At 31.3% G+C, this 18,388-nt stretch overlaps 1 protein-coding gene and 2 non-coding genes across 3 annotated transcripts; all 3 read left to right on the top strand.

Moving 5' to 3' along the window:
• The first annotated feature begins 1,732 nt into the window (after positions 1-1,732).
• On the top strand, positions 1,733-12,087 carry LOC11406579 (probable magnesium transporter NIPA6). Its single transcript, XM_003630340.4, has 9 exons — positions 1,733-2,104; positions 2,191-2,247; positions 2,337-2,427; positions 2,674-2,834; positions 2,919-3,046; positions 3,166-3,303; positions 4,401-4,493; positions 4,583-4,700; positions 11,490-12,087. The coding sequence occupies exons 1-9, from the start codon at positions 1,984-1,986 to the stop codon at positions 11,618-11,620; spliced, it is 1,038 nt and encodes a 345-aa protein (XP_003630388.1). The 5' UTR covers positions 1,733-1,983; the 3' UTR covers positions 11,621-12,087.
• TRNAH-GUG (transfer RNA histidin (anticodon GUG)) lies at positions 10,188-10,259 on the top strand. The gene has a single exon. It is a non-coding gene; the product is annotated as a tRNA-His (tRNA).
• A 921-nt stretch (positions 12,088-13,008) lies between the features above and the next one.
• TRNAH-GUG (transfer RNA histidin (anticodon GUG)) lies at positions 13,009-13,080 on the top strand. Its single transcript has one exon. It is a non-coding gene; the product is annotated as a tRNA-His (tRNA).
• Positions 13,081-18,388: the final 5,308 nt, after the last annotated feature.

Raw genomic sequence — 18,388 nt, 5'->3', positions numbered from 1 at the left:
AATGGCAGCTACTGCCATTTTTTACAAAGTTTTTTTTTTGTTTTTTTGTTTTAATTCATTACGGCATTGATGTTTATGCATTAGTTAGTTGTTAATTCATATTTATGTGTTGTTTAATTATAGTAATGGTAGAGAACGCGGAAGATGTTCCGGGAGAGACAAAATCAAATTTTGTCGAATTTTCCGGAGATGTCAAACCGCCTAAGGTTGAAGCGAAACCAAACATTGATGGAGCTTCCGTCTATGTTGAAGCTTCAAAATATGTTGGCTCCAGTGTCCTCCCACTTCAAGCCCACGGGGTTGACACAGTTAGGTTTTTATCATACGACGTTAAGTCGAAAGATAGAGAAGAATTGCTTGAGTGGGCACATCGTCAAGCAAATAAGGCGGGATTTACAATTGTTACACAAAGATTAAGCTTGATCAATCCAATGTTCCGCCTAGTGTGTGAATGGAGTGGAGCTCATAAAGTATCGAAAAAAAAAACCGAAGCATGCGAGAACGTGCTCAAGAAAATGTGGATGTTTGTTCATGATTGGTGGATATCAAAGTAAGCAAACAAATGAATGGGGATTGAACATTCTTAATGGAGTTCACAACCATGCAATGGAACCGGCTTTAGAATGACATATTTATGCCGGTAGATTAAAGGAGGACGACAAGAAGATTGTACGTGACTTGACCAAGAGCAAGATGCTTCCAAGAAATATTTTGATACATTTGAAGAACAAAAGACCACATTGCATGACAAATGTGAAGCAAGTGTACAATGAACGTCAACAAATATGGAAGGCAAATAGAGGTGACAAGAAACCATTGCAATATCTAATCTCGAAGTTGGAGGAGCACAACTTCACTTATTACTCAAGAACACAAAGTGAAAGTACTACAATCGCGACGAATACGCATGGAAAACGGCAAACTATATGTCTTGGCTTATTCGCGACGATAGCGACGTCGGATTTATGTTTCGGAATATGGTAGAAGATAATATATTATGGGAAATGCTAACCGGTGCCCCCGGGGCACTGGTTAAGGATAATAAAAAGGAAAATTATATATTATTTATTGCATTAAAAATTGTTTAATTAATCTATAAATAAGTCAACAAAACTTCCTTTTATGGTAAGAATTTCCTTTTTTTGTATGCTTAACCAGTGCCTCGGGGGCACCTAGCATGACCCATATATTATATATGTATGTTCGTTCCATATGCAATTACGTTGAATGTAAGTAGGGATTTAATTTAATGATGTGTAATGAGTTGTTTAATTATGGACACTTTGTAACGTTTTGATGAATTTCAAACGTTTGTGTAATTTGAACCAAATGTCAGTTTGATTTAATTACGGACAACTGTAAAAGATATTGTATTTTTCTTGGTTATGACCGAGTTTCAATGTTGTATGATTTATATTGTCTTTGGAAATGCTCTGGTTTAATTATAGTTAAAAACTGGCCAAAAAATAGCTTGGAAATGCATTATAAATATGCAGAATCCACTGTCTGCATAACTGTTTTCCTGCCGAGGTTTTCCTCGGCAGTTAACTGCAGCCGGTTTCAAATTCATCGGCAGTTAATTGCCAAGGGGGCAAAAACGTATTTTACTCGTGTGCCTCAACATTATGCAATGTGTCAACAGCAATTCTCCGACTAAAATGGGAACGCCCGGGCAGCGGTCTGAGTCTGAAATAATGAGCACACGCACTTACGAACACACAAAAACCACGTAGACACAACATACAGACAAGACAGAGAGACAAAAGCGCCAAACTTTAACAAAAAAGGCAACAAAAAATAAAAATAAAAAAGAAAATAGAAGCTTACTATTAGTTGTTTGTTGTGTTCATCATCATCAGAAGAAGACCTTGTGTTTGTGCTCTGCTTCTTCCATCCGTACATAATCATAATCATAATCATAATCTAGGGTTCCATTTCAACTTATCTCTCTCATGACTTCAATCATCATCCTTGTTTGAGGACATGAGCTCCACCAATTTGACTGGTTTCCTCTTAGCACTCATTTCCAGTGCTTTCATTGGCTCCAGTTTCATCATCAAGAAAAAGGGTCTTCAACTTGCCAGAGTCAACGGCCCTTCTGCTAGTAAGTATCTTTATCTTTCTTCTTTTTAATAAATAATTCAATTTTTTAGAATGTTCATGGTTGTTTTTTTGCATTCTAATTTTCAGGTGTTGGTGGCTATGGCTATTTGCTTCAACCTCTCTGGTGGGTCGGAATGGTTACTAGTATGTACCTTTGTACTTGTCTTTTCAATTTTCAACTTTTTTTTCTTCTTCTTTGTTTTCAATTATTTTACTTGGTGATTTTGTAACAGTGATTGTTGGAGAGATAGCTAATTTTGTAGCATACATGTACGCCCCTGCTGTGCTTGTCACTCCATTAGGTGCTTTGAGTATTATTGTTAGGTAAACTTTCATTTCTAATTCTATCAGTGTAAAACTACTAATTTTAAAAGGCACTTACAAAAGTGGAATGATTTTATTGGATGTCAGTGTAAAATGTCGGTGTAAAACTAGTTTACAATTTACACTGACGCATTTGTGTATCTTTTGAATCCTTCTAATTAAGGATTCAGTTTCAGTGTTTACTTTTTTACCAAATTAGCTTTTTTAATCACTCACTGAGCTAACAATTTCTGTGGAATTGGCTAGTGCTGTCTTGGCACATTTCCTCTTGAAGGAAAAGCTACAGAAAATGGGCATGCTGGGTTGTCTTATATGCATTCTAGGATCTACTATTATTGTACTGCATGCACCGCAAGAGATGTCGCTTAGTTCTGTACAACAGATATGGAAATTGGCCATTCAACCAGGTATTCTTCTATTGTGCCATAATGCCCGAGCCTATACGATTCATGTAATTTTCCTGATTATTGCTTTCTTTTTTTGGCCTACAGCATTTCTCATGTACACGACCTCTGCTATTGCCATAACATTGTTCTTGGTTTTGTATTGTGCTCCTCGCTATGGCCAATCTAATATTTTGGTTTATATTGGAATTTGCTCTATAGTTGGGTCTTTGACTGTAAGTGATTCTACCTAGTTATCTTTGTTTCAATATTCTTGTATGCTCTATCGTCTAATAGTCGACTAAATTATATACCAAACCCAACCATTTGTTTTGTATTTCCGATAAAACTGCAGGTTATGAGTGTGAAAGCGATTGGCATTGCAATCAAACTTACATTAGAAGGTGCAAACCAGATTTTCTATTTTCAGACATGGGTTTTTACAATGGTTGCTATCACATGTATCATTATCCAACTCAATTACCTTAATATGGTCAGTATCACTTATTTCATTGTTAACATAACATAATTTTAGCATTAAATTTTACTGTAATGAAACTTCTAATTACTGAAAACTATGTGAACTTTGCATTATTGTTTAAAACTATTATTTTAATTTCGTCATTAAGGGAAGATATACACATTCATGTATGCAGACTACTTATGAAATCTTGATGTGAAAAATCCTCATTCTTACTGTTTTTTTTTTTTGCTATGATGCATTGATGAAATATTGTATAATATCTAATCCTCCAACCAAGAATTTACTGATTTCTAGGACCAGTACAACAACTTTTTTTAAGTGAGCTTTAGTTATCTATTCCTTCGCCGTTGTTTGCAATTTTAACATAAGAAAGTAGACTGATTGTAAACGATAGGTACCGGTACATAATATTGTCTAGATTGATTATTTTTTTTTTTAATAATATTAGTCCAATATAGAAAGCCCTAAATCAAGTTGTCCTCTTCTTTCTTATTTTTCTTCCGTTTTTCGAGTCTCAGTAAACAATAGTGTAGGTTACTTATTTCATGGGCCAAATATATAGTTTCTTTCTAATCAATTATAGAAACCATGTTGATTGTGGTATAGTAATCCTCAATTTGGAACAAAACTATTACTCGTATTAAATAGTCAATACTGTACTTAAGAGTTAAGACTGCAAAAGAAACATTTATTTTTTCACTCGGCGGTTGAGTATGAATAAAATCTTTCTGCTTGCTATTCCGGATCATTTGGAATAACATTTTTGGTTTATCTTTCCATTATAGAAAACTATCTAGCTTTTGTGGTGATTTCTTATTCTGTATATCATTCAATTATGTATTATACGGGAAATCATTTTTCATGTCCATTTTCTTTTTTGGTTACTAACTAATAACTATATTATCATGCCTGTATTTTGTTTTCATTGCAATTCTTTTCATAACATGTGTCCATTGAAGTTTTGTTCTAAATATATGAGCTGAAGCCACTTCCTTGATTGATTTTCATTTACTAGATTTTGTTTCTATATTTGTATTTTTCATAATTTTCATGTTATTTGATCTTCAATATAGCTTCTGTTGTGATCAACTCTTGCGCGGTTGCAGGCATTGGATAACTTTAACACAGCAGTTGTTTCTCCAATCTATTATGCATTGTTCACAGCTTTTACAATATTAGCCAGTGCAATTATGTTTAAGGTTGGTGTTTTACATAATCATAATATGGAAATTTGTTCATCAAAGGAGAGGTTTTATGGTTTAATTATTTTTTGAACTCCTGTCTGTAGGACTATTCTGGACAAAGTATAGGCAGTATTGTGTCAGAGCTATGTGGTTTCATAACTATTTTATCTGGAACATTTCTATTGCATGGTACAAGAGAGCCAGACCCTCCAGTCAATCCAGGTAATACCTCAAGCACTGAAATGTATTGTAAAAACTTGGATGATATAAGCTCCTTATAATTATATGTGCCAATAAAGGGAAAGAATTGCTGCAGAATTATGCTTTTTTACCATCTTTGGTACTACACCCTTACAATTTACACTCATAAGTAAACTACATAAACCTCCCACGAATAGTATTTTTTTAAGTCAATTATAGATACAAACATATTCTTTTGTTTTAAGTTTTTTACCAACCTCCACGAAGTGTTTTTTTCACTCCCATGGGCTCATACAGATATTTGCACGTCGATGACTCTGTGTTTGGGAAAGATTAAATAAGAGGTAATCTATCGTTCTATTTTATGAAACTCTATCTGGAACTGGATGGGGTTTTTCTGTAGCCAGTAAGTTTTACGAAGCTTAGGACAAGTCAATATATTTTCTCTTTCTGGTCAAAGAAGATTTGAATAATGAGAGAAGGAAAGAAAAACTAGGTAGATGGTGGGAAGCCTCCTACATAGAAAAACATTCAGAGTATATCCAACTACAGTGGCTGAGAAATGCAATTAATCAAGCAGTCAAGTTCCCTTGTATATCAGTAATAGAAATTCCCCTGAAATTACATTCAGTTCAACACAAAAGATAAGCCAAAAAAAAGGGACATGTGGAACTATATGCCAAAAAAATACAAAAATGCTACTCCATGTACGTTGATATTTAGGAGTTATAAGATTGTTGGGGTGGGATAACTATTATCAAATGGAATGATAAGAAAGTTGAGGGTTCAATCTCTACACCCAACAAAAATACCAACTAAATACCATTTGTCATAAATATGTTGATCGATGTAATTTTAATGATTTAGGGTCTTTTTGGTAAGACCGAAAAATGAGCTTATAGCGAATAGCTTATAAGCTCGTTTGACCAAAAAAGCTCTGTTTGGTAATGTTTTTTCACCACGAGCTTATAACTTATTTCACGAGCTTATAAGCTATTTTTCAGATGCTATTCCAAGTAGCGTTTGAGCTTATAGCTTATAATTTTTTCTTCCAATTTTACCCTTATTGTTTTATCTAAAATTCTTTTTTACCCTTTATAATTTATTGTAATTTAAATACGTCAGTTGTTGGACAATTTTTTTTGAATAAATGTTAGGTGCTGGACATGTACATTTCTTTTCTTTAAAAAAAGTGTACATATTGTTTTTGTTACGAAAAGCCACGTACTATTTTTATTTTGGTTCCAGGTACATACTGTTATTTTTTTAAGAAAGGGTCATGCATGCTCTTATTGCTAGGTAAAATAATTCTTTGTTTTTTAAATATGTAAATGTAATTAAGTGAAGTAAGTATTCAATGTAAATATAATCTAGTGTTAATAATACATATAAAATTTTGACAAAAAAAAAAAATACATAATAATAATAATAATAATAATAATAATAATAATAATAATAATAATAATACATTCCTCAAACAAAAACAAAGTATAAACACTTAAATGAAAATAACTATAAAATAAATGTTACTGAATAAAATTTGATTTGATAGTTGTTTTTTTTTTGGTTACATTTGATAGTTTAATATCAAAGATATAATTAATTAAAAAAATTAAATTACCAAATTATAAATATTTAAATATTAAATGATATAAATTTTATTATGAATTAAAAAAGCCCTTTTAAGTCATTTTATATTTATCAACTAGTTGAACCGCTAATTTTACCAAACATTTCAATTAGCTTATAAGCTTTCAGTCATTAGTCATCAACTAGAAGCTATCAGCTATAAGCTAAAAATTAAATTACCAAATTATAAATATTTAAATATTAAATGATATAAATTTTATTATGAATTAAAAATGCCCTTTTACGTCATTTTACATTTATCAACTAGTTGAACCGCTAATTTTACCAAACATTTCAATTAGCTTATAAGCTATCAGTCATCAACTAGAAGCTATCAGCTATAAGCTATAAAGCTATCAGCTATCCGCTATTTTTATAGAAAAGTTTCAGAGAATAATTTCATATATATCTTTATAGAGTAATGGAACGTTACATATATACACAAGACTCCCTATAATTCCTCCTCTATTAAGGGAATGACAGCTGCCAATTAACTACACACTATACAATTGACTAATTTATATTTACTGCTATCATAATATATTACTGCCTAATTTAGCTAACAGAATATTTGACTTATCTTAACACCCCCACTCAAATTGGTGCATGGATATCACACATTCCCAACTTGAATAATGACTCGTTAAACACTCTGCTTGTCACTCCTTTGGTGAGAACATCGGCTAACTGCAGTTCCGATCTTACAAAGGGAAAGGAAATTACTCCAGCTTCAAGCTTTTCTTTGATGAAATGTCTATCAATCTCTACATGTTTTGTTCTATCATGTTGGACAGGATTATGAGCAATTGCTATTGCTGATGTATTATCACAGTACAACCTCATAGCTTCCTTTGGTTTAAAACCCATATCTGACAAAACATTTCGTACCCACAAAAGTTCACATACCCCAAGTGCCATGCCTCTAAACTCTGCTTCAGCACTAGATCTTGCTACCACCGGTTGTTTTTTACTCCTCCAGGTTACAAGATTTCCTCCTACAAACGTAAAGTAACCAGAGGTAGACCTTCTATCATTTTTTGACCCTGCCCAATCAGCATCGGTGTACCCTTCAACCTCTAAGTTTCCATGATTTGAGAATAAAATTCCTTTTCCAGGAGTAGACTTCAAATATCTCAAAATCCTCTCAACAACATCCATATGAGGCTTGCGTGGATCATGCATAAATTGACTAACAACATTTACTGCATAGGTAATATCAGGACGTGTATGAGACAAATAAATTAATTTTCCCACTAGCCTTTGGTACCTCCCTCTATCTATGCCAGCTGAATTTGAACATTGAAAAAGCATATGATTTTGTTCAATTGGGGTATCAACTGGTTTACACCCAAGCAACCCAGTTTCAGATAATAAATCAATAGTATACTTTCTTTGACATAGAAAAATACCATGGTTTGATCTAGCTACTTCAATACCCAAAAAATATTTGAGGTTTCCAAGTTGTTTCATCTCAAATTCAGATGCAAGATATTTTTGCAAACTAGAAATCTCATCTTGGTCATTTCCTGTAACTATCATATCATCTAAATAGATAATTAAGGCTGTAATTTTACCTTCTCCTTTCTTCAAAAATAAGGTATGATCATAGTTACTTGCTCTATAGCCAAAAGCCTTCATAGACTTGGTGAACCTTCCAAACCATGCTCTTGGGGATTGTTTTAATCCATACAAAGCCTTCTTTAATTTACAAACCTTCATTCCATTTGAATTTATCATGGAATCTACCATACCTGGTGGAAAATCCATATAAATTTCTTCTAAAATTTCTCCATGTAAGAAAGCATTTTTCACATCAAATTGTAGAAGAGGCCAATCTTGGTTTGCTGCTAGTGACAAAAGTATTCTCACAGTGTTGAGCTTGACTACCGGCGCAAACGTCTCTTGATAATCTACACCATAAGACTGAGTGTAACCTTTAGCAACTAGGCGAGCTTTATACCTCTCAATACTTCCATCAGCCTTGTGTTTTATTGTAAAAACCCATTTGCACCCCACTGGTTTCTTCCCACTTGGTAAAGTCACAAGATCCCAAGTGTTGTTCTTTTCTAAAGCTGTCATCTCCTCAGCCATTGCTTCGGTCCATCTAGGATCTGCCAAAGCTTCCTGTACATTACTAGGAATAGAAATTGAGGATAATTGAGATACAAATGATGCATATGACTGAGATAACTTGTGAGTTGACACATAATTACTAATGAGGTATTTAGCTTTGGATTGAGGGTCTGGTTCATATCTGACAGGAGGTTGACCACGATTAGAACGGGGTGGAAGAATATATTGGACGATAGTCGACTCAGTGTTAGGTGTGATGGTGGTCTCATGTAAACCAGAATCAATTTCATGATCAGTTTCAGAATTAAAAACAGGATCAACTTCATCTGTATGTGTATTATCAAGGATAGGATAAAGAGATACCTCTGAAGAGTCATGTTGAACCTTTGGAGAAGATTGAGCTAGTTGGATATGATCAGAAGACACTGTATTATCTAAAAGTGGAATGTCCGTATTTAAGATTGGCTCACTTCCTGCAGAGTGATCCTCACAAGATAATTTTACATTTGAAATGTCAAATAAACTAATATCATGATATTGCACTTCATTTTCATTCCCCCCTGAAGTCTAGAATCGACATAAAAAAAATTATCTTCATGAAATGTCACATCCATAGAAATATAAAATTTCTTTGATGTGGGATGGTAAGCAAGATAACCTTTTTAGAAATCGTGGTTGGGCCTAACACAACCCCACAAAATCGGCTTGTGAGGTGAGGATTGCCCCAACTTATAAACAAATTGTCAGGCCAACTCCTAACCGATGTGGGACTCTTAACACACCCCCTCACGCTCAGGATTACACATCTGAAGCGTGAACATAAATGACGGGTGGCCCGATAACGGAAACCTGATAACAGGTGGCCCAAACAATCGTGAAGAGGCTCTGATACCATATTAGAAAAGTTTCAGAGAATAATTTCATATATATCTTTATAGAGTAATGAAACGTTACATATATACACAAGACTCCCTATAATTCCTCCTCTATTAAGGGAATGACAGCTGCCAATTAACTACACACTATACAATTGACTAATTTATATTTACTGCTATCATAATATATTACTGCCTAATTTAGCTAACAGAATATTTGAGTAGAAATTATTGGTAGGGGCTACATAAAAGTCTCGGGTCTATTAATTTGAGGAAGCAACAATTTAGTTCTTTTCTTCAAATATAAAAATTGATTTTATGTTATCCTATCTTCTTATTTAAAGATATTCTTCAATTGAGCTCAAATGGTTAATGAGGTCTACCAAATGACGAATTATTCAGGAGAACCTGAGTTTGATTCCTGGGTGAAATTCTTGGTCAACTTTACTTACCTCCTGTCAGAACATACTTATTAAACTCTGGAATAATTAGCCTTTTAAAAAACAAACAAACTCTTTTTTTTCTTGGTCACAAAACAAATATACTCTCAAGATATTATTAAAAAAAACTAAATATACTCTTTTTAAGGGAACTAAATAGTCTTGAAAAATTATTCAAATTGTAACGCACTTCGTTATATTATACTCCCCATAATAAAATATAAACAAAAAGGTAATTGTTTATATTTCATTTCGAAGGGAGTATGTCAAGCATGTTCATTTAGACCACAACATTCAACAAAATATGTTTTTTTTTTCCTTTCTAAAAACTATTTAACTTAGTTTTTAAAATTAAATTTATTATAAATGAAATAAACTTAGGGAATCTGATCTCATTTTAGAGGATCTTCTGACATATGCAGAAATAATTTGTTATTGGTTTATCAAAATTTATGATAATTAATTTAACTTGCATTCATTTATCAAATCATGTGGCTGTAGTTTAGTGGTAAGAATTCCACGTTGTGGCCGTGGAGACCTGGGCTCGAATCCCAGCAGCCACATTTTTTATTTTATTTTTTATGTTCTCTCACTTTCTTTGGCTTGCCCTAATCTATCGTTGCCTTCTCTCGTCGTCCATGCTTCAGGCTCATTGGGCATAAACATACGTTTTTTGTTTTGTTTTGGAAATTCCGCTTTCATTGTGGTCCGTCTAATTGCAGCATTTGGGTTAAAATCTGAGAGCAATTTATTATTTTTTAAAATCTCTTGTACTACATCCTTACTATTTTGGACTCCTTTAGTAAATTACACAAATCTCCCATGAGGTTCAGAAACTCATTCAAACATCTTCTATTGTTTAAATATTTAACTGACCTCCATGAATAGTGCTTTTTCTGTTACACGTACTTGTAAAAGTTTAAATTAGAGGTAATCTATATTATGAACAGGTCAATGTATTTTATTTTTTTGGTTAAAGAAGAATTGAAGAACATATCCTTAGAAAGAGAGAAGGAAAGAAAAACTAGGTAGATGGTGGGAAGCCTCCTACATAGAAAAACAATCATAGTATATCCAACTATAGTCGATTAAAAATTGAAATGCAATTAAGCAGTTAAGTTTAGTTGGATATCAGTAATAGAAATTCCCCTGAAATTACCTTGAGCTGAACACCAAAGATAAGCCAAAAAATACAAAAATATTTTGTAATAAATGTATCGCATGAAAATCCCTTGAAAATATCAAGATTTCTCCAGTCTCCAAATAAATTTACCAAATAATTTCATTAACTACGTACTCATAATAGTATAGTCTCATTATTGCTGTGAAAATCTTTAAACCAGGAGGAAGGTTAGTTGTGTGTAGCTTTACTTTCATGAAGGGGGAGACCGTTTCTGCAAGTAGAATCAGAAAGTAGCTGTAGTACTAGTATGTGAACGTTGTTACTCACTACTCTATGAATAACTTCTTAAGTTTTCTTCTAGTCTCTTTTGCTGTGTCTTACCTATCTATCATAAAACTTAAGTTTTGCTTGTATAGGTCGTTATCAAATACGACACATTTACAATATTACCAAAAAAAAAAGGAAATTTATTATTAATATCTTATGCTTGAGCAAGCCCTCTTTGAGTGAATATTCTTTTCTGAAATATTTGTATGTGGATAAGAACTTTTCTTAAGATGCTTTTCAATTTTGTGAACTGTACATCTTGTCCTATTATTTAGGTAAGGGTCATATAGTCAACATTAAGGACAAACTAATACATTATCTGATTATTATTCTCCACATACAGATTTATATTCACCATTGTCTCCAAGAGTATCATGGTATTTCCAAGGCAACAATGAATCCTGGAAACAGAAAGAGGAGGATGTGCCACCCTTTAATTTAATAGCAATTATACGGCAAGATCATTTCAAGTAACAGATGGCTTAAACCACAAGAAGTTTCATTTATTATCTTCTGCTATATCCTTACATTGAGCAGCTAAACATAGCATCATCCTTACTCTATCACACTGTGCTGGCAGAGAGGAGATGGTACTTCCTTTCTTCAGAATCTGTTCACTGGTAGCATATCGAATGAAGGCTTGAGTGCTCATGTTTGAAAGGGTTGATTAATCACCATGTTTGCCTTTTTTGTATCCCTCCTCTATTCCTTTCTCTAGTGTATTTCTTATTGGTTTTTCCTACACCACACTTTTTTTTTGGAGGGGTTTGTGAAGTGAATGGTTCCTTTTTGTGGTGTTTGGTAGATGTAGAAGCTAATCTTTGTATGTTGATCTTTAGGAGTTATAAGGTTGACTTGATTGTTGAGATGATACAACTTTTAACGGAGTAAAATGATAAAGAAGTTGAGTGCTCGTCGCACGATCTCTACTCCCAACAAAAGTACGAACTATTTAACATTTGTCGATACAAAATAAATATGTCGATCAGTGTAATTTTAATGATTTAACGGGCTCTTGGAAATTATTAGTAGGATATTTTCCATGATTGGAAAACATAAAAGTCTGAGGTCTGATATTAATTTAAGAAAGCACCATTTCACTTTTTTTCTTATAATTATAAAAATTATTTTATATTTTGTTTGTATCGACATACTCCTTCAATTGAGCTTTTTATCAAAGTCACTCACATTAGGAAAATAAGTTGATTTGGTTTAGTAAAAAGCATTAAAGTGGTATTTTGTATAAATCCAAACATCCTTACATTTTCTGATTTTTTTTTTATCTTTTCAAGAAATAGTTTGGGTAAGAAAATTAAAATATGTAAATTAATTGGGGGTATTGTGCTAAAATTATACTAATGCAGATCTTATATAAAAGAACAACAATTTGTAAAAGAAAAAAAAAGTTCTTATATTTTGGGACGGTCAAAATATATAAGAAACAGTGAAAATAATTACCTATTTAAAAATTAATTAGACTTAAATGGCAATAGATGGACGAAATGATAATAGTGATCGAAAACTCACACATACAGTTGAATAAGTCGGGTTCGAATCCCGGGTTGACTCAGTAATTTTAACAATTTTGTTGGTTGAGTTAGAACTCATGGACTATACAACAATCAACAAAGCATGTCAATCTTTTTTATCAACAAAATTTTAACTTGGTTTTTTAAAATTAAATATGTTATCCTTAAAAAATTTGTTATATAATGTAATAGCTCTGGAATCTGATCTAATTTTAGAGGTCTTCATGTTGAAAGTTTAAATTCCGACGCAAGTAGGAAAAAACTCTGCATATCATATCATATCACAGAATTTCAATAGATAATTAATATAACACGCGTGAATAACCACATCATGTGGCTGTAGTTTAGTGGTAAGAATTCCACGTTGTGGCCGTGGAGACCTGGGCTCGAATCCCAGCAGCCACAATTCTTTTTTATTTTTATTTTTCTTTTTCGAGCACTTATTTATTTTAGTTTTTCATCTGATAGGTTGGGTAAATAAAGACAACCGCGACAAAGAAATAATGCATCGACTATCATCATTTCTAAGAAAAAGTTAACAAACTTACTAAATATGATAAGGCTAGAAACAGATTTAAAATGTGCGAGCTCCAACCATTAGACTATCTGACAAAAAAAAAGAAACAGGGACAGTAATTTTCTAAAAATTTTCTTTACCATACGATGTTTATATTTCGCAAGCAATTACATAACTTGTAAATTTCATTTGATTCTTTATTTTTTATCTAAATTTGAAGTTTAAAAAACACTTATCACATTGTGAAAGAGAGAAAAAAAAATATTTGTCATGTTGTGATTGTCTAATATTATGTGACATTGGCACCGCAATGTCACTCAAGTGTTGTCTCCGAATTGGGGTCTTCTACACTTTAACCATCATTCATCGCAATTCCATTTTAATGGCTAATGATTATATAACCTTTTGCCACAAGAAAAAAAATATAATTTTTTTTTAGTGTTCTTTGAGATTTATAGTCTTTTCTACCTTAAACTTGAGCATCACCCCCTCATAAAATTTACTGAACAAAAAAAAAAAAAAGAATAAAATACTCTACCATTATTTTTTTAACAAAACAGTATACTGGTATATGTTTGACTCTTTATGTAGATTTAAAAGAAAAAAGTATATGAAGATCCAGATCCAGATTAGCTGGGAATCGCTGATTAAAATACCAACGACTAATTGACTATGCACATTGCGTGTATAATCATCGATAACTAATTGATAGTATTCATTCAAAAAATTAATACTAGAACTAATTATAGACGCTAATCACGCAATTACAGCTTTTGTCAAACAAACAAAAAAGAGATCAAAACACAACCTCCAATTTTTTATTTCAATTAATATTTTTTAATTAATTTTATTTCGATTAACTAGTTTGATAGCTGAAACTTGAATGAAACCTAGAGCATTATTTTTTGAGAGATTGAAACATAGGATATATCGTTTTAATCTAAGTGTCTTGCTATCAAATGTTTACACGTTAAAAAAGTAAATATAGGAATATTGTACTGAAAGTAACAAATTTTTTATTTTTAAAATATAGTATTGAATACACAATTTAAAATAATATTTTACATTTTGATTTTTTTTGTCAAGTAGTTTAGTGAATAAAAATTTACTTTTTAAAAAGAATAAGTGAGATGTCAAAGGTTTGAACCCCTTCCTGTACATATTATAAAATGTACCTATCAAACGTAGACTTTACTTTGATTCTTTAATATGCACATTTAGGACATTTTGTTGATATTTACCTGAATTTCTTTTGGTAGATACTATTTACCTTAATTTTAAAAAATACTGTATTTCTCCTCTCTTTTTTTTTTTATTTTTATTTTAGTTAGAATGAGAAAGAGTCCCCTGTTTTAGTTATGACCTATTTTCTTCAACCAAAAAAAGTTACCATCTATTATTAATGAGATCACTTTTGTATTTTTAATGATCTTTTAAAATGAAGGAAGTTTACTTAAATGATCGAGGTTTAATTGGGTTTTCAACCTCTGAAGTGTTACGATTTGACAATTTTGATCATTCACTTAGCAAATGAGCAATTTGGATCGATGAGTATATATATGGCGACATTTTTTTTATGTGTACATACTTGTTAGTGCAAAGTGGTTACTTTCACTCTAAGAAAGAGAAGAAAAAGATGAGTTGTGAGATGAAAAGTGAGAAGAGAAATTGAAAAACTTTATTCGAATGATATTGATTATCATTCATCTTACACATACACAATGTTATTTATAGCTAAAACAAAGCTTAGATAACGTCGAAAAAAAGAAGCTAAGACATTTACTTGCCACACAAGTTAATAACTCACGAAGTAACATGGTTGAATTATTATAATTTAACATGACCCCTTAATTTGACCATTTATCCATCACAATTTACTCATTGAATTGAATTACTACCAAATCATTCCTAAGAATGAAAAAACTGTCAGTTTTTTTATCATTTGGTTAAAACATCTTTAAGTTATAATACAATTGGAGAATGCACCACCTAGAGCCTTTCATTGTTCACTTGGTCTCTTAGAAAAGGGAACCTTGCCTCTATGTGCTTGCTCCCATCATGCAACATAGAGTTTGTAGCTTAATTTATCACAAACTTGCTTCAATTTGCAGTTTGATAGATTTCTTAACTTCAATCTCCAGTTCCTTGAGTAATTATGAATCAATCCATAATACTTGACAAGAAGCATAGGAACATGCTTTGTACTGTCACCATTCCTTTGCATTTGGTCCTCCTCAAAATTATTTTATTAATTTGATTAAATTCCAACTCAACATTGTCCCCACTTTGACAAAAGTTGTCAACATGTGTGTTGTCAATATCAAAATTGAGCGGAACCTCAAAAATACAATTGAGAATATACATACTATGAAGACCAAAATTGTTCATCTAAAAAGTGGAAGATCAAAATCCCAAATCGTGATGCTTAAAGACAAAAATTAAATCAAGCCAATGATTGAAATGTAGCCTACTATTTGTTTATAGCTGGTTGCTTATTATGATTGATTCGTTGCATCTCATTTTTAATTTGTTATTGTAATTGGTTTAGTTTTTTAATTCTCGTGCTTCTCTTGCTTAACATTTGGCACCTCATGCGCTAACTGTTATATTGCTCATTACTAATATACCATTTTGCTTATAATCAAACAGTTTTTTCAATGACATACTATAATCTATACTTAATAATTAAGAGCAAGTGAAAGACACAAAACTTAACATTAACGGATACTAGCACGTCACAATCACATCATGCCAAGGTGGCTAATATACATGATATTTATACGACAAACACGCACGACGCCCCCATGATAAGCATTCATTCATTCCCCTCCAATGATCGGCTTTTTCCTCCTACCATTTTCTATTTGTCAAATATATATGTTATTTATATTTTTCACGTTCTGTTATATATATTTTTTTTACGGAGTTAAGTTGTGTTATTTAAACATCGAAATACATATATATACGTGTTTATCACTATCTTTTTCATATATATATATATATATATATATATATATATATATATATATATATTTATCTTAACTAAGATCTTTCACATATTTCGCAACAAAATTTTGGTTTCAAAAATCATTTTTCATGTTGTTTTTCCATTAGTTATTCAATAAATAATAAGAGATATAATAGAAAATAAACATTAAGCATTCATTGATATTTTAAAATCACATATGTGTGAGACAAATATTTTTAGTTAGAATGAAATATCTTGTGAGGGAGTAAATAAGTTTAATTTTTTATACCAAAGGAAAAAGTTTAATTATTATTCTAAACTTAGCTCATTTATTTCATAAATCAAGTTCAATAAATTAATTGTCCAATCTATGTTGGAATATTTTATTATTTATTATATTCCATATTATTATGTGGACAAATATCGTAACAATAATTATATTAGCTATTTATCAATTGTGAGCATTAGTTGATTAGTGATCAAATTAAGTAATAAGGCTATTAGATTTCTAATTGGATAATTAATTAAATATTTAATTAGTTGATATGGACTCAATCAGTGGATGTCCGGATGACCCATTAACGGAATAAGGGAAACCCTAATGGCCATCTAATATAAAAGAGGCTCTGGTACCGTACACGACAAAACTCTCTCTTCTCCCCATCTGAAGAGTACTTGAGGCATAAATGTACCAGTTAAGGAAGAATCAAATCAGCCGCCGCTAACCCTTGTTGTTTGTTTCAGATCACCTTCTCTCTTTACCGTTGTTGTTGAGAGGGTTGCCATGAAATTTTATCCAGGTATTCCTTATACCCTAGTTCTTAATATCTTTGATAAATCAAACATGTCGTAGATACAATCATAATCATGTTCAATATTTTATTTACTTCCGCTATTGATTCATAATTGTTGAACATGTTTTATGAAATCTATTTTTATTATTAAAAACCTAAATTTCCAACAAGTGGTATCAGAGCGGTTTGATTTATTGGGATTAATTGAGTTTTCAATTTAATTTAATTTTTGGTATGAACCCTAATTTCTGTTTATGAAATTTGTTCAGTGGTAATCAATCGATTTGGGTTTATAATTTTTATTATTATATTTTTTTTTGCCCCGATTACTATGAACGGTTCATCGAGAATTTGAGATGTGCTATTGGACAATATTATTTGTGCTTGCATTTAATCACGTGACTTATTTGAATTGCAAATCGTAAATTTGCATAAGGTTATAAGGTGAATCCAGGAGTTTTCCTAATTTTGTTTTTTGTGGAATTTTACTATTGATTGTATCATCATATACTTTTTTTTTTTTTTTGACAAAAACAAAATCATTCAAATCGATAGAATACATTAGAATATTGAATATTGGGTCTATAAATTTGCAATGGTTCATTCAGGATGCATATGTATAGCTCATAAAGTGTTTAGATCCATAACATGAAGCCTTGTATGGAGAAATTATATTTGTGATGCTTTACTTGCTAGTTTCCATTGCTGAAATTGTTTGGCAGCAAGTTGTTTTATCATGATCGGTTTATTTTGCATAAAATTGATCTTGATTTTGACATGATATAAGTGTTTTGTTTTCTTCTTTCAAGCTTATCTGAGTATATATGTTAGGCCTTGAAAAGTCATTGCTTATGGCTTTGTTCGGTAAAAATAAGCTATAAGTTAGCTGATAGCTGATGATTGATAGCTGAAAAACTTGCTTATTAAAAATAATGTGTTTGGTAAAATTAGCTGTTGAAGTGGCTGATAAGTATAAAATGACATAAAAGGACATGTTTTTTTTTTTAATATACATATAGACACACACATTTTTTTGTAATGTATTTATTTTTTTAATATTTTTAATTATAGTTAAATATGTTTTTGGTCCCTATAAATATTCAAACTTTTGGTCTTAATCTCCATAAAAAAATTCTTCGACCTTTAATCCTAAAAAAAATTCATCGACAATTTTGATCTCTCCTTAATGAATCACCAAAAATAAGAGATAGGTGGAAACAAAATGTGAGCTAGAATATATAAAATTTTACAACGCAATAGACTAGTTACTTTTTCCTTTAAAAAAAAAATAGGCTAGTTATTTTTTGTGGTGTACGGTAGGTTAGTTATAGCAAAATATAAAACATTTTCTTAAAAAAATACATATATATATATATATATATATATATATATATATATATATATATATATATATATATATATAAAGTGCTCCTT

Source organism: Medicago truncatula, chromosome 8, assembly GCF_003473485.1.
Source record: "Medicago truncatula cultivar Jemalong A17 chromosome 8, MtrunA17r5.0-ANR, whole genome shotgun sequence".
Lineage (NCBI taxonomy): Eukaryota > Viridiplantae > Streptophyta > Magnoliopsida > Fabales > Fabaceae > Medicago > Medicago truncatula.
This window is presented reverse-complemented; position numbering and strand designations above follow the sequence as displayed.

Coding starts and splice junctions, on each gene's coding strand:
- LOC11406579 (XM_003630340.4), top strand. CDS start 1,984: ATGAGCTCCACCAATTTGACTGGTTTCCTCTTAGCACTCATTTCCAGT. Junction 4,494..4,582: donor CCAGTGCAATTATGTTTAAG/GTTGGTGTTTTA, acceptor TCCTGTCTGTAG/GACTATTCTGGACAAAGTAT. Junction 4,701..11,489: donor AGACCCTCCAGTCAATCCAG/GTAATACCTCAA, acceptor CTCCACATACAG/ATTTATATTCACCATTGTCT.